The 22,557-nt window shown below is 42.1% G+C and overlaps 1 protein-coding gene and 1 long non-coding RNA gene across 34 annotated transcripts in view; one reads left to right on the top strand and one right to left on the bottom strand.

The window, feature by feature from the left end:
• CACNA1C (calcium voltage-gated channel subunit alpha1 C) overlaps positions 1-22,557 on the top strand; it is a 449,097-nt gene that overhangs the window by 21,604 nt on the left and 404,936 nt on the right. The window contains exon 1 of one of the 33 annotated variants that reach the window (XM_085540220.1): positions 16,248-16,708. The exons of the other annotated variants lie outside the window; for them this stretch is intronic. Within the exon in view, the coding sequence (XP_085396346.1) occupies positions 16,660-16,708 (49 nt within the window). The 5' untranslated portion in view covers positions 16,248-16,659. Of the gene's footprint in view, positions 1-16,247; positions 16,709-22,557 lie in introns of those variants that run through there. 33 annotated transcript variants of the gene reach the window in all.
• LOC146762421 (uncharacterized) lies at positions 12,486-15,167 on the bottom strand. The gene is made up of 2 exons (XR_014943590.1): positions 14,831-15,167; positions 12,486-13,642 (listed from the first exon to the last, which is right to left on the bottom strand). It is a non-coding gene; the product is annotated as an uncharacterized LOC146762421 (long non-coding RNA).

Raw genomic sequence — 22,557 nt, 5'->3', positions numbered from 1 at the left:
GTTAAACCACAACATGAAGGGACAACTGTTTTTCCCAAATCACCCTTAGGTGTCTTCAGGGATTTTACAATATATGTTACATTGCTGAAAAATCATTTTCTGACCATTATTTTTCTCATCTGAAGAAAGGATGCCTACTTGCATGTAGCTTTTCACATCATATTGCTTATCCAAATACTTGGGCGATATTAGCAAAAAGATACAGAACAGTCAAAATTCAGACTCAGAAAATCAGAAGATGTGATGGATGAGAAAAGCAATACAAAGAGACTGCCATGCCCTTTGCATCCTCTCATGAGGAAATCTGCCTGAAGATTAACGCTGCTTGCAGCCCTGGGTTCTCCAAATCTTTCATTTCATACAAGAATCCTTAAAATTTTTACTGTAAATCAAATCTTTTCCAGATGAGATTAGCAAGAGGACTGCATATCCTCTAGTGAAACTTAGGTCTAGCCATAGAAAGCCACAAGCATGCTGTGTTTGGATTTTAGTCTTGTAGCTGCCTCCTGGTGGTGCTGTCTTTCCCCCCAAAATATAGAGGATCTTTGGGGAAACAAACACATGAATATGGATTCAGTTCATAGTGTTACAGGAGGCCAAAAATCTTGGAGGTATACCTAAGCAGAGATACAGCTAGCAGTTAGCAAGGAGATGTCAAGTGCTTCTTGTTTCCATCTCCGCATGTTTAAATAATGAATTACCCTGCACTGATAAATCTTCCCCTTCTCTCCCTTACTCCCAGTGGGAGTGTACCTGCTTCCTTTTAGCCTGGCAGATGGAGGGGAAAGGTATGGAGATGTCAGTACAAACATCCTGACTGACCGCATGCATTGGCTGGGAAATAATGTGTGGAGTACGAAGACGTTTGGCTAAGGCAAGATGTGTCTTGAAACCAATATGTAAGGAAGATTTTGTTCTTTCTATATGGCATTTTAAGTGTGATTTGAACCCCAAAAGATAACTGGGGATAAAGTGAAAAAAAAACCCAAGGAACTATGCAAAAGATACAATACATTATACCTTAAACAGTGCCAGCTACTGAAGAAACACAAAAAGAATGTTGCATGTTCTTTTTTCTTTTGATTATTTATTTACTTATTTATTTTTTAATTAATTCATTTTTTTTTGAGGGGTGAGGACATCTGGTACATCTCTTTCATTGAAATACAGAGTATTTTAATGTACACTGTGGTTTATCCTTTGGAACTTTCTGTGTGTTCAGTAGGATCCTGGATGAGAGGTGTCTGTAGTAAGAAAGATGTAAGGTGTTAAATAATTCAGAGATCATTGATCTTTCTCTGATTACTTAACAGTCATTGTCAGTTGAATTTTAAGGAAGACCACACTCCCTCATTATTTTGTCATTGTGTGAGTAAATGATTCTGGAGCACTTTTCATGTGTACCACCTGTTGGCCCTTGGTAGGCCGAGATTTTACTTAGTGAGTTTGTGACCATCCAACATTTCCCCCAGGATTTAAACTTTTCACTCATGGCCCAGATCACTCAGTAATGGTTTGTTCATGTTTGTTTCGACCCCTTCTGGATTAACTTTTGACATTCAGAAGAAATAAAGTGATAAAAACCATCTTCATTCCCACCCTGCTGCATATGTGATTTATTGTGGGAGCTGATAAATCAATTGGTGGTACATTTGTGACGCGCTTTGTAGTTTCTCATGTCCAATTTTGCCAGATGCGTGGACCATGACAGGCCAAACGCCCAAAATCTTTTACTTTTGTCTAAAAGAAGCTGAATTTGGCTTTGGCAGTGGTTCTAATTGTTTTAAGTTACAAACAACTCTTTTTCCTTTCTTTTAAACCTATACAAAGGACAGGGCTGCTGGTGTTGCAAAATAATTGAGTCAGAGCCTGTTGCAATCAAAAGATGATTCGTTTCTTGTGTTTATGTGTGCTCTGATGTGAATTAAACTAATCTATTATGTCTGCTTTGTGTTCTTAGGGATGCACTATTTTTATGTGAAACTTGCAAAAGCAGGCACAGTTCACTGATGTTTATTGGTGACCTTGTCTTGTCCTCTGAATTATGGACTGTCTGCTTTGAAGATGGGGAAATGCTACTAGCAGTTGTTACGTGGATGTTCATTTTTTGGTAGTTGTTTAACCTCTCCAAGGCCCTGCTGCAGAGAGAGGGAGAAACTGAATTATGGGTGTTTGAAACTGGAATATTTATAGAAGCAGTTTTTATTTTAAAATAGCATTTGTGCCTGAGAAGATCAGATGTACCACTTCAGTATGAAAAACAAAACCAGATTTTAGTTGATATTATTAATAGAAATTGCATGAAACTCGATAATGTAATTTAGTTGAAAATATTTTCTTCCAGTCTGGGCGTTGGAATGTTTTCGTGTTAGTGAATGTAAGAAAGAATTTATTTAAAAATCACAGACTTTTGATTTTGTGTTTTATAGTTCTGGGTTACAAAGACAAATTATTTCATTAGTGTTTATTAAGGAAAAAAAAATATACAGAGTATCATAGCAAACACCATAGAAATTTGATCTTTCCAATGAAAATACAGACAAATGATGTTAGAAAAACAGCTTTCCTTGCAATGGGGAGATGAGCCTGCAAACCACCGCTAATGAAGCACTATAAATTAAGATGAAAATATGTCCTGGAAAATGGTCAAAATGTAAACCTGCATTATTCCAGATTAAAAAAAAAAAAAGAAGAAGAAGAAGTATTGATTGCCTCTACAAGGTGCTTACAAGGACTTTCAGAATCCCTCCTTATTATCAAATATGGAAAGTAATACATGAAATTCTAAAGCCATACTTGATTTAAGTCACTATTTAAGGTTTTCAACAGTTTACCTGAATGAATATAAAGCACTGCAGAATATGGCCCAATTCATTTCAAGGTAGTAGCAACCATCAATACTCTGGTTTCAAAAGGGCATCCAAGTTTGGGTTACTGTTCATAAGAATTGTAGTTCAGTGGAAGGCAACAGGAATGAAGATCTGACCCTATATATTTTCTTCACGTATAGCAGATGCAATGAGCAAAGGTTACACTCTAAGGAGTTTTGTTGTGTTTTCTTTATTTATTTTTATTTTTCACCATAATTATCCATTAATAGTGTAGAATCACAGAATGATTGGTATTGAAAGAGACCTTAAAGATCATCTAGTTCCAACCTCCTGCCATGGGCCAGGACACTGCCCACTAGACAAGGTTACCCAAAGTCCTACTCAGCCTTAATTTACAATCCAGATGTGTTAAGGCTCCATATTATAAGATGCTACAAGTTTTAATATTAAAAATGTTTCCTGATTCAATAAATTGTTACTGATAAGGATGAAAGAGTTTAAAAGTATCCTGTATTTCTCTTCTAATGCTCATACAAGGAACATAACACACTGTGATGCTTTTCAGCTCGAAGAAAGAAAAGATGAACCTTTATAAAGTGCTAAGCCATGATAGAGAGTAATGACTGCTGTAAGTTACTCTTTTGCCTTTCCAAATACTGGCTTAGAGAGATGAAACAAATATGCCTTTGTAATGAGGACCAAAGATCCTCAGCCCCAAATTAAAACCAAAAAACAACACCAATGCTAATTAGAACGTGTTTTGAAGAAGGTTTTTCCACCACTTTCTTCAACATTTGAAAATATTCTCAGTATTATGATAACTCTTACAGAAAAATTCTGAAGCGAGAAATTTTCCTAAAACATTATCCACCCACCAACTATGGACACTACAGCCTATCTGAATACAGAGAAATTTCTGCTTCGTGTCTCCTTAAAATTACAGATCTCCTTGGCTTTGAAACCCTCTCCTCTAAAACAATGTGAAGCAGCACTCTTGATTAGTCAAGAGAAGGCAGCATGCAACCATTAATATCAACTGTATTGCTTCATACCATCTGCTTCCACCAGCCTGGAAATGATGGCCTGTATTGTTCACTGACAGGAAACAGAAAATTAATTGGAAGTACAACTAGGATTTACCTTCTTCCCCTTACTCTTGAGTCCCTGTGGTCTGCCATTCATTTTGCCTTCAAAAGACCTAATACGTATGACTGCACTGATTGATCTGTTAATCTAGAGGACAATATTTGCTGTATGCAAAAGCACTGAGCGTATAAAGATAAGAGATATTAGACAGAAGATTGTGTAGAACTTAAGATGTTGTCTAAAAACAAGACAAACTTTATTTTCTTTCCTTACTGCAGAACTGAAGAAATGCTCCAATTGAATGGACCCCAGCTCTCTGAGGGTCCATTCTAAAATGTTGTTCTCAGAGGTAATTTATGGATACAGGGAGGAATGTTTACATATAAGAATGCTACTGGCCACCGCCTACTCATCTTTTTGTTTCCTAAGACATTATTGAGCTGGTGCATTGGACTTATTTGAAAATACATTTGATCTGATCATTGCAAGTATGGTTTTGTCACAGGCAAAGTTTCCAAGATTCCTGCAATTTAGTCTTGTTGAATCTGAACATAAGGAACAAGGTCTATTCACTGTCTTCAAGGATGCTCTAAAGATTAATTAGCCCGTGCTTTGCAGTACTTTTAAGGAGTTAAAAACTGCTAGATAGGCATTGTAATTTGGTTCTCCTCTTTAGTATCCTCCAGCTTTTCCTACTCTACTTGCCATATTAACTGGAAATTTACTCTTGCGAACTAAGTAGAATTAGTTATAGTTATTAATCAGATGTGATTTTAAGTAGGATTTAGGGTGATATCAGATGTAGTAAATCTAGTGAGCAGGACTGCATTCTTCTTCTGGAATAAGTACTGAGCCAACAAATCCATATACTCCGGGTTTTACTGCACTGGCTAATATGCTACCTTTCAACTGTAACATACATCTGGTAGCTTAACTTATGGTATTATTGATCTCAATGAACATTTTAGTAAAGTTTAGAGGACCAAGCTAATTTCCTGTTCTCATAATTATGTTCGGATCCAATTTTTATAATAACTAAATAACTTCACATGGTATTTTTCACTTCATGTTTCAAAGTACTCTATGATGTTAATTCGAAAGGAAGCTTTAACTCAAATGTCATTTCTATCTTTGTGACTGGTAAAATGATTTTAAACGATTTTGTGTATGCTCTGAAGTTTTTTTGGATACAAGACGTGAATATTATTAGTGACTGGATTTGATGCTACTGCAGACTGTGGGAGCTTCAGCTCAAAGACCGAGAAACTAAGAACATGGGGAATCATGAGTATATTCTTACTTATGCCAGAACATCAGCTCAATTTGATTACTCCCTTGTGTCACTCTTAGGGCAAGAATATGATTCATCCCTTCCATTGTGCTTAATGTTGAAGTGCAGATGTATCTTTATTGGTTTGATTTAACTTCTATTGATGACTAAATATGCTCTTGATCTCATTTATAATAATGTAAGTTGGGAGTAGCTTGGTAAAACTGACATGCATATGTAGAATTTTGTGTGAGATCTTGTCAGGCTTAACAACTTCACTGGCGATAGGATTGGTCTCAGAAAACATATATATTTAGTTCTCTTGAAAAGTACATGGATTCCCAATGGACAGGGAAACAAATGTGGATTCTGATTCTGGTTTAAGCCATGTGCTCTTCCAGTGTGAAACTTGGGGCAGGGTGTAGCTTTCAATGGATGATCAGGCTCAACCACCAGCCATTTTGACAGTAATGCCATCAGCCATAGTGGGGTCGATCCTCTATAACACTCTTGATGACTATGTTGTTTTGATATGCTAGGCCAGTTAAACAGCAAATATCTAGATTTAAAATAGCTGCATGATTTTAAAGTGATTTTTTAAAACTGGAGTAGTGGAGAAGAAAAAATTGTTTATATGTGGCTATAGATCTATTTCTGTACATCTATTTCTGGTAAACTGAAGCTATCTGATACATTAGAATAGCAAAAAAAGGAAGATTGATTTAAGTAAAGGCACAGTCATTTCTGACTATGGTCAGATCTTACTAGCGTGTCTTTGGGTCACTATGCCATGCAGATTTTTCTTTAGTATTCTTTTTCTGTACACTCATTTTGAGAGCAGAATTTCCCTTCTAGCTTCTTTCTTCAACTAATTGATGTATTCTACTTCTAGACATCAGTCAGGCTGCAAAGCAATGTACAGCTAAATACAGCTCAAAATGTGAAATCTGTCAGTCCATCCCTTGGGCACAAGTCTACACCTATTCATGTTAGAACAACGGTCACATGTCATATTAAATCAGGTACTCTTTGTGCATCCCATGTACTGTAGATTTGCTGTATGCTAGCTTTGCTGTTGTGCTTGTGCTGATAAGGATTCCTTCCTCAGGCTACAGTGAGAACCAGCAGCCCCTGTTGTGCATGGTAGCTGTTGCCATAAGCACTATGCATTTGGATGGGAGAGAAATGGAATCAAAGAGACGTAGTAGTCCCATATCATCTAAATAGTCATTTTCTACCTCGTTAGACAGAATCAATCTGTATCTTGCAAACCATATTTTTCCTTTTGAATGGACTGGCCAGTGGTGGCTCAGATCACTGATAACTCCACCTTCCTGTCTTCCTCCAAAGTTCAAGCTGCCTTTCTGCAGATGGCAGCAGATGATACAGTAATGGTAAGAGTCAGAGACTCTCCTGGGAGACTGAAAAGAGAAAAAAACTCAACAACCTATTTCTGCCTAACAGTTAGTTAAATAGCAGAACGATCAAGTCGTTTGCATCGTCACACAGATGGAAATGAGTAAGATGTTGAGCCTTTGTTTCTTTGATGCAAGAGAAGTACCCTCCAGACTAAAGAAAGATGGTATACTTGAAAGTGAATGAACCTTATTTCATTTGTTCTTGTTTTGGAATCATGTTGTGTCAATGGACATTTTAGACTGATTATGACAAAATAAACACCAGCAGTGCCTCCTAAAATTTATGGCAGTTTTTCTGTCCACACTCATAGGAACAGTCAATGTTGGAAGGGCCCTTGGGAAGTCACCTACTCCAAATTCCCCTCCAAAGCAGGCACCAGCTTGCTTAGGATTTCCTCTAGTTCAACCATATAGATGCCATGGCCCCTTTAAGAAACCTGGTCTAGTACCTGACAGACCTAAGGGTAAGAAAAAATTTCATAATGCCAAGTTGGACCATACTGTGTATTAGTCTATGACCATTGCCACTTATGTCTGGTGTAAAGATCCTGGCTCTGCCTTGCTCTTGAAGCCTGAAATATTCATCTTTCTTTCACTCGGTTAATGTCCTTCTAAAGTCAAGAGTCTCTAACCGTGTAATAGAAACACAAGTGTGTGAGATACAAAGGACATCAGAAAAGGAAGCAACAGGAGAACAAAGCAGAAAAAGCAATTTCAGTTTTCTTCACAGTTTTATTCCTTGTGCAGTATCAAGTCAGACATTTATTCTCTTCCCTTTTCCCCCTTCTCGTCTCCCCTCCCCTCCTCCTAGTTAGTAAGATTACCATGGTAAGCATACTATTGTTTATCAGATTATTGCTTAATGCTCAAAAATCTGAGTCAGGATTGAGGTCTGAATTCTTTACAAATATATAAGATGCAACTACTGTCTATTCTCATTTAAGAAAACTGCAGAAAGAAGTGGAGCACAGAGAGGGAAGGAGGAGTAATGGCAACAATATGATGCAATTATGTATACTTGCTATGTATATGATTAGCATGAACTTTCCATTCTCTTTTGAGTTCTACTTTTTCTTATTAAAATTAAAAAAAGAAAATTAAAAAAGACCATTTATTTTTCCCAAGGATTTTTGTTTGTTTGGTTAGGTTTGCGTTAGGAACTTAACTTGGCCTTTCTTGGTCTCATGCAGTTCTTGAGAAGCAACTCATAAACTAGAGCAGACATCTGATGGCATTATAAAACAACAGAACTCTTAACTATTTATACTGAGGAAATATAAATATTTCCTTCAGAACATGTGGAATTACTGAGAGAGTAAAGACTTTAGAGAAGAGTTGTTTATTTGTTTCACTTTTCTCATCTACATGTTCTAGCAAAGATGGGAGGAAATGAAAGGGGAGACATAAATAAACTCTTCAGATTGCATGCTGAAGAGATAGCTTAAATAACAGGAGAACATTTTCTCAGGTTCTGAAATGACAGGTTTCTTTCTGGAGAAACTCTGAGTATAACAAACTTCTCCTGCACTGTGTTGATTCAAAACCTCCCTAACGGTGCTTTCTCCCAAATCAAATAATGAGCTCAATTTTGCTTCTTCCCCACCTATTTTTTCTGCTTCTGTTCCACTGGACTTCCACTAGAGCTAATGAAGCTTTGAAGGGCATCCATTCAGCAGGCTATATATTACGCTTTGATCCAAGTATCTGGAATGTTCTGCAGCACTCATGAAGTTTACAAACAGTGATAGCCACACAAGCAAGTTAAAATTAAATCCATTTGAATAGCTATTCTGTGCAAGACCAAATCGATGGAGTCGGGGAGGATTTAATTTGTATAGTATTCGGGAATCTTTCCAGGATGCTTTTAATATCTTTCCAACAAGATGCACTTTGAAACAGTTTGTTTTACACTTACGGAACTTCTGTAACGTTTTAATAAAGTCCCACTTATGAGTTTCTGGATGTCCTGGGAGAACAGTTGGTTAAGATGGAAGCAGAGTAAAATGTACAGTTATAATGTCGATTATTTAGCCAATTCATTTAGGGCCTATGTAGTGTTTGTTTGTGGTGTTCTGATGATGATTTTTATGGGAATAAAGAGAGATATTTGGAGCAGTCTATTGGAATTAATTTTGTTTTCAAGAACCATTTGAAAATAAAAGCTTTAGCTTACTTCACTGCAAGGCTTAGGTAGTACTGAGATAACACTGGACCGAGCATAGTCTGTAACCATTACAATGCTGGAAACTGGGATGGAAATCTAACATTGCTATGTATGGAAGATACCTTTAACTTAGTTCTATTTGAATTGACCATAGAGTAATTTCTTTACTATGAGAGTGGTGAGGTGCTGGAACAGGCTGCCCAGGGACTTTGTGGATACTCCGTCCCTGGAGGCGTCCAAGGCAAGGTTGGATGGGGCCCTGGGCAACCTGATCTAGTAAACATGGAAGTTTGATGGCCCTACCAGGCAGGGGAGTTGGAGCTTCATGACCCTTGAGGTCCCTTACAACCTGGGTCATTCTGCGATTCTGTGTGATTCTGTAATGAATAAGCTAAAATCAATTAGCAGTCATTCTAACAGGATGCAGTGGTAGAACTGGTTTAGAGCAGATTTGAGATTATATGAGTTAAAGGTGCTGAAGTTGAAATGGAAGCTGATTGCAAGGTGAATTGTGATTTTATCTGTGTTGGCAAGAAAAAAATCTTGAAAAAAATCCAGAACACCACAAAGACTGCATTACAACCGGATTCACTTACTAAACAAATGTAGACCTTTGATCTAGAAACACCCAATGTACCAAATGAAATGCTTGACAGGGTATGTAAGGCCAATGGTTGCACAGTAGCTGTCTATACCAATGCATTAATTTAATCATTTTCCTTGCAGCTTGATACATATGACCATGTCTTTTCAGACCGTTATTAAAATTATTATTATACATCCTTTTATATCTGTCAGAATTCCAAAGTATCATGTTCTGTGCATTTGTCAATTATTTTCTATGTTTGATAAAGCAGATTCAGAAGTTTCAAAAATCATCTTCAAATGACAAAAATAAGGAATTTGGTGTTATAGCCTGCACCTACATCCCTCTTTCATGGAGGTTCAGGTTGGATATTAGAAGAATTTCTTCTCAGAAAGAGTGGTGCTGCACTGGCACAGGCTGCCTGGGGAGGTGGTGGAGTCACCATCCCTGGAGGTGTTCAGTAACCGTGTGGATGTGGAACTTACTTAGAGACAAGTTTTAGGAGGTGTGGTGGTGATGGTTTGGACTAAATGATCTAAGTGGTATTTTCCAACCTTAATGATTCTGTGACTCTATGATTCTCTCCACAATCAGTTTATAGTTTTTACGCTTGGAATCTTTTTTAACTGACCAAATGTAACTTCTGTACTGTCTTCTTTGACTTTGTGTAGTTTTCACTGTATAATAATTAGATCCATGGTGGTGTCAAAATACCAGCATTCTGCAATCTTTCTAGTCACTATAAAGTATTCCTCAGCAGTTTGCATAAATTTATTGTCTGAAGAATCCAGTGCACTGTAAAAAGAGGCCTTCTTCAAACTTGACATAGATCTCAGTTTATGTGTGGTACTTGGTTACAGGTATTTTTTAGTGGTGCTGTGTGGAACCAGGAGTTGGACTCAGTGATCCTTACGGGTCCCTTCCAATTAGGGATAGTCTTTGATTCTATCATTCTGCAAATTCCTGAGTATTTTGTAGAGCAACACTCCAAGATTAGAATGGTGATATCTTTTACATTTCTGTTGTGTAAGCAATGGAGATTATTGAAGATATAATTGCCAGCAGTTTGAATGCTGGTTTTTTTTTTGTGTGTGAAGTGATTGGATTAAAAATTAATTTTTTTTAATTCCAGATACTCTTGTAGACATTATTATGTCATTTATTTCATTAGACTGATAATTTTAGGATGGCATTTAAAAAAATACATATTTATAGTAGTTAGAATTTATTGCTGATGATAAGTCTCTTTTTAGCTGTACATTTCCCAGTCAAGGGAAGACCCAGTGATTTATATTTCAAAATAGAATCGGTGCAGCTGTTCTTGTTATGTTCAAGACTTTTCCTTTGGCTTTTGTGGCACCTTTACTAATTGACCTTTTCCATTTTGGAGGAACAGAGACTACTTGTCTTAGACCTTATTTAGTGTGCTAATTAGTGCTGTGGCTGGATTTCCATGATGACCAAAGCCTAATGAATCTTACCTGCGGGGTCATGAAAACTGTCACAAGTTCTCCTCAAGCCTGAGAAGCGTAATTGCATTTACATTTTACTTGGGATAAATGTCTCTTGTTGTTTCAATGTATTTAAGCATTTGTTTGCTGCTATACTTCAGATTTGTTCATGAATTCATTCAGTGCTACCCAGTAATCATTCAAGACTAATGGCCTATTTGAAACGATAAATGGCAAGTTCTTTCATTTCTGCAATTGGAGTTGAAAAATCACTACTGCCACCACCCACTGAAATCATCTGCATGGATTACAGCTGAAAACTGAGCTAGCTTGCATGATTTGAATAAAAACATACCTACAGATATCCTATTTACTTTCTAGAAGATTCTGTAGTCTGAAAAATCAAAACCTACTTAAAGGTTCTCAATTTCTTCTAACTTACCCCTCTTCTGTGTCTAATGACAGCTTATCCTAATTAATTGCAACTTTCCTATGCACTTGTCAGTTTTCATTCTTTCCTTTTTCCCCTTCATATCTAATGTTTTTTGTTGTTTGCCAATACTAGGCCTCAGTAGACTCTACAATAAGCCTGCTAAATCTCATAATTTATTTTCATTCTAACTTTTTGTAGCTGCTTGTTAGCATTTTAACGTATATACAAATGAGAATGAGTGAAATCTCAATGTGAAAAATATGGCTACGTTTTCCAAGTTTGAAAGTTGGTGTTTCTGACTATAAAATTTGCATGTGGCACTGTTCCAGATCTTAAGAAATGAAATCAACCATAAGTCCTGATCACAAACCTTACTTCAATCTTTCATCCCATATTCTTTTTCTTGAGGAAGTCTCCCATGTTTTAACTAGTTGTTAGTTTTGAGTAGTCTCTAGCTTCCTGATAGTAATTTGAACACCTTTAGGTAGGACTAACAGTTACTTTTACTCCAGTTATAATTAAGCCACTAAAGCAAAACTGCCAAATAAAGAACATTTTTGAAACCTCTGCTCATTATTGTTGTGAACATGATTTTTTTTTTTCAGTAACAATTAGGAAGGACAGACAGAGAGGAAGATAAATTTCTAGATGACATGGAGATGAGAAGAATCACAGTTTTGAGGGTGATTCTAAACAAAGCAGCCATGATATCTGAGAAGAATTTGTCACCATCAGTGTTTGATTTACAACAAATGCATTGTCACACAACACTGGGAAACACCCCGCATTTCCATTATACCATCAAGGCAGTGTGGTCAGAAGCAACACAAGTAGTTAAGGATGTAATGTTATACATCCATGATGATTCTTTTAATGTACCAAGGACTAACCCTTTTAGGTTTGAATGCTCCCAAGGAAAGAGACACTAGATAGGAAACAGAATTACTAACGTGTCGACCTTTGAAAAAGGAAGGTCAAAGTCTTCATGCAAAGGTTGCACTGTGTTTAGATCCCATCTATTTAAATCAGTGACAAGAATATCCCATAGTTTTCAGAGCAAGAAAGTGCTGATTCTTATGGGAAGCCTTCTCCATTAGTTGGCGGAGGTGTGAAACCTTAAATCTGTGGGATAAAAATCACTTGCAGCAAGGTAATGAAGATCTCTGCCAGTGTTGCTCTGTGTTGGCCCTGGAAAGATTTCCCAACTGTATTTTGAATCTTAATATTATTTACTGGGATAAATAAATTTCTTTTTCACTTTGGAATAATTTATTTTATAGCACAAGACACAATTGCCAAAATACCATGAGCATAACCTACTGCAATGGTACAGCTAAGTAACTTATGCAGTAGGCCCAGTGAGAGCCCTAGATTATTTATGAAGTACTGAGAATGCTTAAAATACCCTTTCAAATAATTTTGTAAGCAATACAAATAATTCAGTGCAGAGCTGTGATGTGTTCTTGTCTGTTTTCATCCTATTAATTTATTTCCCCTTCTCTATATATCAACAAGATGGGAACTCCTCCTTTTTGAATCAAGGAGATGTTCTCCACAACCTATTTGGGTGATTGCTCTTCTGAAGATGGACATGGGTTCTGATGCTGAAGAGGCTGTTGTGCCCAGTCTACTCTATATATGGCTGGTTAATAGGGAGAGAGTACTGCATTGTACACAGAACAACAACAAAAAATTCCTTACACTCAGAATGGACTGTTGCATGCTAATATTTCACACTCTACAAATCATCTTTGACACTCTGTAACTTTAAATAGCTGTTTCTCAGAAATCTCTGTCTTGGTGCTTTCTACTATTGTTCTCAGAGTGATTGCAGACCAATTTTTCTCTTTTTAGCATTCCTGTGGATTAGAAAACTAGTATCTCCTCTTTACAGCTGGCCTAAGGCTGAACACGGGATAATTTGTCCAACGTAGGTCATCTGCTTGAAGGGAACAAGCACAAATTGAGCTTGGTGTGAGATATGCTCATGTCTGATCATTGCAGTCTCCATCTTACCTTCAATCTGCTGGCTGCCGTATCAGACAAGCACTAAGATCATCCCAATCCTTTCTGTACTGAACAAAATATTACTTCATGGTTTGTTTACTTATTTATTTAAGATTTCACTTATAAACTCATCTTTGGGCTGTGCACAGGTGGGGATCTAACTCTGAAGAAGGCTAAATGTTCTCCACCATGAGAAGGCCTTAAGGCTTTTTAGAGCATCAGTCCTTCGAAGGTAGTAGAAAGTCTTCTCACTTTCTTAGACTGTATGCTTTGCCTTGGGAGTCCCGGCCCAGAACGTACATGATCAGAGGCCACGCGGGGAAGGCCTGTTGTTGTCCTTGCACAAATCTTCAAGCTGCTGCTCTGGAATCTAATAAAGTCTCTTCTGCACTGCTTCTAAGAAAAAATGGAATGAAGGTGAAAAGTATTGGAAGAAACAAACGTGAAGCCAATTGACTATTTCCATTTTCTGCAGAGAGTAACACCTTGAGTTCTCTCCTGTGAGAATTCTTGTTAAATGTGAATTTACTACTCACATGAAGAAAAATCCTGGAAGCACCTTTAATTCAAATGCCACCTCTACCAAACCTGCTTCTGCAAAGCACTTTTTAGTGTACTCTGACATAGCGGTACTTTAGGGGAAGGTACAATGGTCACTCTCAGGTCACCTGAGTGTCCTTCATTAGCAGGATCTTTCCAGCTTTATCCTACCGACAGTTCCTTTCCACTTCTCCGTATAGAAAATTATTTGCATCAGAAATGCTGAGTAAAGAAACCATGAGTTATAGTACGATTTTATTTATACCAAAGAAATTAATGCCAGCTAATATTCTTGTTTCTCGATCTATTTTCTTCTACATTTGATTTTTGGTAATTGGCCCAACTTGTGTCCCATTGGGGGAGCTTGGCAGAGAGGGAGGAAGAAAGACTGGAGAGAAAGATCTGTAGGTGGCAGGGACAGCTTGTGTATGTGGCTGTGTGCGGATGTGAGCTGGCATAAAGCATGGCTATGTGGATGTTGGCTGTTTAATGCTGTACATAAACCCTTAGATAGCTGAGAGTGTGACCCAAGAAGGGCAAATATATACATATATTAGCAGCTGCCCCACCAGTGTTGGATTTCTGTGCAAGAGTGATCAGCGTGCACTTAATTACTTCCCCAGAGACTACGTCCATGCCAGGGTGAATCATTCAACTCTTGGTTGACTCATGGCTTGAGAAAATGGAATTAATGCCATCCAAAATGGCAAGGATTTCTGTTCACGGGGAGAAAAATTAAATGTATATTTACACAGTACATTTAGGTAGGATTTGCTGTCCTTTTATAACGGTGAGGGGAGAATATTTCTTTTTTAACAGGAGAAAGAATTGAATATGAAAGCTAATATATTGCCATTCAACCTCTAGATGTGATCTCGCTTGATCTCATAACTTAAATGGAATAAGGGAGTGTGACATTATTAGAGAAAAACCAGCAATAGAGGACAGAGTATTTTAATTGCTGGGAGGAACTCTTCCTCCTTACTCAGAAATAAAGCTGCACCTCTACGTGCTGTCGATGGCAATATGTTTTTGCCAAACTACCTTTTGGATAGCATCTAAGGCAGCAGTGGGGATGGCTGGTAGTTATTAGAAACCTCAATGACCTTTCTTTAGGACAAGTGCTTTGGCTGCATCCATGTCTTTGGTAAGCGCTCTGCATCTATTCCAGTTTCTCTTGTAGTTCCAAACGGATGTGTTTGGTTGATGCTTTGGCTCAAGCTGTTAGGTGTTGCCTTTTTCTTCTGTATTTGGAGTTTCATCCAAGAGACAGCTACCTGAAAGTGGCCGGGAAAAGGCTTCGACAAGAGACAGATAGCTGATAAATCCCATTGGAATCCACGTGTGGGGAAGGCACTGAGTTCCTTCTCAACGAGTTCATTCATTGAGGTATTAGCAAAGATAAAGTACTTTGAATAGAAACACCCTTCTCCTAGTTTGAATGGAAAGCCACTGGACAGGAAGGGGAAGAACCACTGTCGAAGCTCCCTCCGCACACGGGCCGTCCGATGGAAGCTCTGGGCCGCGGGAAGCACGGGGCGGCGGTGCGCTGCGCATCCCCACGCGGCGCTCGGCCGGGCTGGGTCGGCTCCTCGGGCTGTGGCAGTTTCTATTGTTGAACTCCGTTGAACATGGCAGCTCGGGGAGCCCGGCTCCGCGGAACACGGGCTGCATTCAGTTCGCGTTTCGTTCGAAACAAGTCATTTTTTGCTCTCTGCGGAGGCTTCAATTAGAGCGGGCCAAATGACAGGGATAATTAAGGCGAGCGGTGGGATACCGGCGGAGCACTTTGGCGTTTCCACCGAGGATTTGGCAAATCCGAGCTCGATTAATCTGTTTAAACATCTGTGCATCCTCCCGGCCGCGCAACCGAGCCCGGCTCCCTCCTCCTCCTCCTCCCCCGCCGCGGTTCGGGGCCACCGCAGCCCCCGCCGAGCGCCGCCGCCCGCTCCGCTCCGCTCCTCGCCATTCCGCTCACGGCCGCGCTCCGTGCGGAACCGCAGGGCCGAGCCCGAGGGTCGGAGCGGGGCCGGAGAGCGGCGGCGCCGCGTGGCCGCGCATCGCCGCGCCGCCCCCCGGCCCCGCTGTCCCCCCGCTGTCCCCCACTTGTCGAGGCGGCCGGCTCCGGCTCGCCTCTCCTTGACGTCATGTCTGTGGCGAGGCTCCGGCGGGCGCGGTGACGGCACGGAGCGCGTTAAACTTTGCGAGCGATCGAGCGGCCAGCCCGGCGGCTGGCAGAGCTGTGCGCGGGGGGCTGCGCGCCGCCGCCGCAGCTGGAACATCTGGAAGCGTTCAGTGCGGCCGTGGCGGCGGAGAGAGGCGGCAGCGGGGAGCGAGCGCTGAGGGAGGGGAGGGAGTGAGGGGCTGGGACTGGGCTCTCTTCCTCTGCAGAAACAGCTCCCTGCCAGCACAACGCGCTCCGAATGGCTTTGAAGAGGAGGAGCAGAAGCGTTTGAACATCTTTTTTTTTTTTTTCCTCTTTTTTTTTTTTTTTTTTTCCTCCTCCTTTTCTTGCTCTTGTAGTTGGTGGATTTTAAAGAGCCGTTTAACCCTCCGTGGTTTGCCCTGGATGCTTTTGCTTTTCGCCGTTCTTCCTATTTTTTTTTCGCCCTCTCTCTCGCGTTTCCCCCCTTCTCGTTCTTTTTTATGGTTTAACAGCCAGAGGTGCTGTGCTAAATTCTTGGAAGGGGCCCGGATGTACTGAGGATGCATTGCAATTTCACTAAAGGAGGCAGTAGTGGAAAGGATCAGTTTTTGGTGTTTGATGCAATAATGGGAATCAGGTAATAATCAAAGGGGAAATTCTGCAGCTCCACTCTTCGTCGAATTTTACCGAGCCGATTTGCGGAGGGATTAATCTGGACTCGTTTTAAATGGTCAATGAAAACAAGAGGATGTACATTCCCGAGGAAAACCATCAAGGTAAGCCCGAGCTTCGCCCCGGAGGAGCCGGCGACCATTCTCTCCCGCAGCCTTTTGTCCACGCTCGGCTCCGCGGGGGCCGGAGGGGACGGCCCCGGCAGCGCGTCCCCGCGGGGCAGGCGGACACCCCGGGCGGGGGCGTTGCGGGAGCCCCCCGCGCCCCCGGGGCTGGGTGTGTCGCGAGGCCGCGGGCGAGGAAAAGTTGCCGTGAGTCGCCGTCGTCTTCTTCCGAAGGAGAGGAGCTCGGAGGGGAAGGGGGCCGTACGGTGCGGCCGGAGGCGAAGCGGAGGCGCGGGGCTGCCCCGTGGCGCGGGGATATCGGCGCCCTGGGAGGCGGGCGGCCGTGCCGCTTAATGCCTCCCCGGCCCTCCGCGCCCCGGCTGGACACGGCTTCCTCGAGCACCGGGAGAGGAGCTCTTCCCCTTCTCCGCGCTATTTCTCGTCTCTCACGGGCAAGGGGAGGGGAAGGGGAATCATCTATTTACACACGCACGTCCCGGGAGAATGGAGACGGCGGGGAGCGCCCGCATCGCAATTAAAGTTGAGCTTTACTTCGGGCAGCGTTTCCCACCCGGCTCCTCCGAGCATCGCCGTCGCCGTGGGCACCGACCCGCGCCGCGCTGCCCGGCGTTGTCGGCCGTCCCCGGGCGTCCCCAGGGCACAACTTTGTTTGTCCCAACTCCAGGAGCCTCCCCCGCTCCACCTGGCTCCGCTTTCCCCGAAGTTCCTGCTCTCCGTTACCTGCATGCGGCCACCCCTCCCTTCCCCTCCCCTCCCGCACACGCACGTCGCTATTGCGGAGCAGCAGAGCCATTGCCTCCCCTCGGCCAGACGGAGCGAGGTGCCGGCACATCTCCCTCCCAGCAGGGCCCCAAGCCAAGCAGGACCTCCCCCCACATACACCCTGCATCCCACCCCATCAGGACCCCCGCCCATCAAAAGGCGAGGGCATGTACGTTAGGGCAGGGGCAGCCTTTGGTCGTGGGTGACAGTGAGTTTCATTGGGAGTATTCCCCCCCTCCTGACAAATAGATAGAGGTTAAAATGAAAATAACCCAAGGCCTAGCACCCCCCAGCTGCTCTATGGCAATGAGGTGGGAGGGGAAGAAGCAACCCCTGATCCTGAGTGCTCCTGCCAAGCACACGCATCCAGCGGGCATAATAGGGCTGCTCTTCCTGGGCCGGAGCTGATAACGTGGCCGGAGAGCTCAGCCTCCATAGCAATATGCCAACACTATGGCAACCTAAATCCTGCTCCCTCCTTATCAGCTGCAGTGATTATATAATTGGAGGAACACTTTTGCATCTGTCTCTCGATGCGGATTGCCATTACTGCCAGGTGAAAGAGCAACTTCCAAAGCAAACAGAACCGGCCAGGTGGAAGAAAGTTCAGCCTCCCCAGAGTGTTTGGGCTGCCATTTATTTCCAATCTATTTTTCTTTTGTGCAAGCGGTGCTTGAAAGGTTAAACTACACGGTAGTCAGGAGAAGCTGGTGGCGAGGAGATCACAGCAAACCAATCGGGGTGTGCAATGAGTAATTAAAGCTACCACAGCTTCTCACTTGCAAGGTGGGGATTAAACACGGGAGTGGAAGGCGAGCCTGGGGCTGTGACACGGAGGTGATGCTCAGAGGTGAGGGAGGATTGAGCTGAGATGCTCCTGGCAGCAAGGTGGATGCTCCAGGTACTGCCAGCATGAGCCACGCTGTTATGTCTGCTCAGAGCGGTGAGCAGCATGGCTAGGCCTCTGCTGGCTGCTGCCTTCTGCACATGTCTGCTGGAACAACGTGTGCTCAGTGCCTGTGTGGTGTGGGAGACAAGACAGCAGTGCTTTACCTACCCAAGGCAAACCCATGGGGTGCGCTGGAGGCCCTTGGTCAGGGGGTGGGGGCTGTGGGGAGCAGGAACTGTGTCTGAAAAGGCGTCATTGACTGCCGATCTGCTAATTGGGGTGGGTCTGCGATGTATTTCTTCCCCGCTTTTGAGTGCCACGCAGCACCCTGGAAATGGTTCATCCCAAAGTAAGAATGTTCTCATCTTTTCGGATGCGCACATCTGAGCGTGCAGTGCTTTTCAGTGCAGCGTCATGTCACACAAAGAGAAGGGAGCGTGGCTGTGTTATCTGCCGGCACTGAGATGCTTCGTGGTGTTTATTTTTGCCACACAATGGACTATATTATGATAACAATCAATTATTCATTACGACCACAGAATATGTGTTTATCTGGAAAATGTGAAAAACAAGCCCTAAATCCTAAAAACCATCCAAATGAGAGGCAGAAAAGAGCTTTCAAAGCGGCCTCCATCCCATCTAATGCACATGTGGGACTGGCTGTAACCCTAGATGGGCGTCTTTGACGGGTGCTTTGAAAATCTGCCTTCGTACCGTAAAATGGAAAATCGGTTTGCAACATCATGTTTCCCAGCCCTCCCAGGGGAGGGCACTCGATGAGTCAACCTGGCCTTCGGTGCTGCAGCCCGAGCTCGGTGGGAGCATCCCCCTGCATCCCGTTGGCCTCCGCCGGGCCAGGCTTCTGCTCCCGCTCCAAGGGAGCTGCGGTGGGAGCCGTGGGGCCGGGAGGGGCCGCTCCCGCTGCCCCCAGGAGGTGGCGGTGCAGGGCTGCAGAGCCGGGTGCGGGGCACCGCGGGGCTGCGGCACCCGAGATGCGCCCGGGGACGGCGGCACGGAGCTCTCCGAGCCGCGCTCGCAGGGAGTGAAGGAGCCCCGGTAGGTCGCGTGTTCCATCCAACGACGGTCCTCCGGCTGGTGGAGCCGCTTGTGGCAGCGCCTCCGAGCTGCCCTTCCTCCAGTGTCAGCTAATGCCTTTGGGCTTTGTCCTTATTGTGTATTTCGGACAGATTTCTACCTGCTGATTGTAAAAAGAACCCCCTCAGGTATCTGTCAGCCGTAATTAGGTCTTCTGGCAACCTCCTTTCCTAACCTGCACACATTTTGTTCTTGAAATCTTTCTCTGTAAGACACTTTTCTAGTAGTCCTTGTATCTTTCGTATTGGTTCAATTAGGAGCTAATTAGCATTGCCTTTATTTGTCAGGAGCCTGTTGATGGGGAGAGGGTCAAGTCACACGTGTACTCCCTAATGCATTTCACATGCATCTTCTGACCTGAGCTGAGGGCCAGATCCAAAGATATTCCCCTTAACTTCCCAGGTATAAATACACCAATGATTGTGGACACTTCACTGCTGATTTCAATTTAAGGGTTGAAATCTGACTCATGCTGTGCCACAAGACAAAACCCTCTTAGACAGGGACTAGAATTTATTAGATGTTTGCTGTGATTATCCTCTCTGCTTTCAAAACGCTGATTTTATCCCCTTCATTTCTGAGGGGGAATGCTTTGACATGCAGAGAAGGTGCTCTTCCCATGGCAGCAAAGGGATCAGAGGAGCAAATGGAATCTTCAGCTCGGAACGTTCCTGTTGTCATCTTGTTTTGCTGTAACGATTCGTCACAGTGGGCTGTAGATGTAGGGCATAAAGCACGCTGGCGATTGGTTTAAGACAGCTTATCTTTGGGTTTTGGGGAAAAATCTGAATCACTGTTTGAAAATGACGCACTAAAATTCCAACCCCACTGACTTAACGGTGATTGCTGGTATTTATAAAGCATGATCTTCTACCTCAAAGTACTCAAAACATTCTGTGTGCTCAGTGTCTGGTTCAGTCCGATGTGGAATGGCAGTACGTATGAGAATATTTAATATAATGTTAAAGAGCAGTACTTAAGTATTCTGCATAATAAAGTCCACTACACTGAGAAAGTTAAGGTGGAGCCTTCAGAAAAGCATTTAAGTGCTTTCAACCATTTCCTGTCCTTTAAAGGAGTATTTAAGTATCTGCTAAAAGCCTGGCATTTGAAATCTGTACCTTTTATAGATTATCTTCGAAATGATCACTAGTTCAACAGGCTGAGCTGGGCTGGGTTGCATTGTTGCCTTGGATGGGTTCTCCTGAAGGTTGTGAACTTCTTCCATCACAACAGTCTACTCGTAAAGGCCTCACCAGAGCTCTCTGTAACCTGTTTGCCATTGTGAACCCCCCACCCCCACCCCTTGGTTGCTTATCTGCTCTGCAATCAGTTTGGGGGGTTGCATCTTTGTCATTCTCTGCAGCAGACCTGGCACACCCTTGTTGTGTGGAATGAATTTATTCTACCAAGATATTTACTTTGAATGATTTGTCCTCATCTATTCGTTTCGGGTTTTTTTATGTGTGTGTTGTGCGTGTGTGTGTTTGTTTTCTCGAAGCATTTCAGTGGAGCAACGTGCAGTATAACTCTTCAATATTGTCGTCTATGTTTAGGTTCTCTCATTTTCTTTCAGTTTTGTGGGAAATGAGTCTACATACATATTTAAAGCAGCATTTATCTGAATGGCAATTGCTTCTGCCTTTACTTTTTGTGGGTGTGTATGTGTGCTACTTGTCACTTCTGCAGGCCAGCTGAGAACATCAATTTGCCATTTGATTTTGCCTCGCTTAACCCTTTCAGGGGATTAATTCAAGGAATACACTCCCTTGAAATTCAGGACTAGCAAAAACAAGATCTCCATGCAAGTGTCTCCTCTAAATTTATTGGCTATCAACCAACATTAACAGATGTGACTATGTGCAGTAAAAGTCTCTCTTAAATTATTGAAAACAACAAATCAGATCAACACTGAGAAAAGCTTTTACCAATGGCAGATATATGCTTTACAAAGCATAATGTCGTTAAAAGGCTTGGTTGTCTCTCTTTCCTTCAGACTGTAGTCCAACCCAATGTATTTCTGTTTATCTGAGAGACAGTATTTTTTATTTAGATAGTAGAAATTAGATGGATTTGAGAGAGTTTATTAATTAAAATGCTTATCATTATTTCACTATCATTAGTGATAAGGGAAGAACACACTATTTAAGCATTCAGACTTACCAGTTACCCCTGAGTTGTTTTCCTTTTGGTATAGTTCATCTAATACCTAACATAACATTACTTTTTCTGTCACTTAAACAAGTAGAAGTCGGAAAAATGGCGAACTTACCTCTTTTGGATGATTTTGACTATATTGGAGTAAATGAAACACTACATGCTTATGCAACTTGAGGATATTTCCCCCTTCATTTTGTGTATATGTGAGTTATGTAAAATTTGAATACCTAGGTATGTATTTTAATGGAAGTGGGCACAGGTGATGGATGTTCTATGCTTGTGTCAGAGGACAGGCACGTTGCAGCTGTCAGCACCAGTGTTAGGTGGTAAAATGGTCTTGCTGGGAACTCTGAAATACAATAATGATGTCTTCTGGTTGTATGAGTACCTACTGTGACCTATCTTTTAAGGCTTTAATGGAATAAATTATGGCGTAGTCATACATACATCTATGTCCAAAAGAATCCTTGCAACGTTATGCCCTATCCACAGAAGCTGACAGAAACCAATGATAGTGTAAACCTCATTAAGAACTTCAGAGGGATCAGGATAGGCCACTTCCAGCTGAAAAAGCAGTTTTCTCTATACCTTGTATAGCAATTTCCAGAACAGAAGGCCTAGCTGAGCCAGAAACCTAAGTACAACGTTAATAGATTTTACAGTTTGGATTCTTGAATTTGATGGTCCATTGGCAGTGGGGAAAAAAAAAACAAACAACAAAACCAAAACACTGAGAAAATATCAGTATAGGTTAAATGGTAACAGAAGTCTTTGTAGAATCAGATTTTCACTTTGTCACATTATCACTTGTCCTACTAGGAAGGTGAATTATTAGGTTCACCTAATACTTATTAGTTATTAGGATACTTAAAAGAATCAACAATTGAGGAGAAGCTGCTGGGAATGGCTTTGAAACTGTTCT

The sequence above is a fragment of the Coturnix japonica genome, chromosome 1 (assembly GCF_054131305.1).
Source record: "Coturnix japonica strain WE chromosome 1, WE-NBRP24, whole genome shotgun sequence".
In the NCBI taxonomy this organism is placed as follows: domain Eukaryota; kingdom Metazoa; phylum Chordata; class Aves; order Galliformes; family Phasianidae; genus Coturnix; species Coturnix japonica.
The sequence above is the reverse complement of the archived record's forward strand: the minus strand, read 5'-3'. Positions and strand labels throughout refer to the sequence as shown.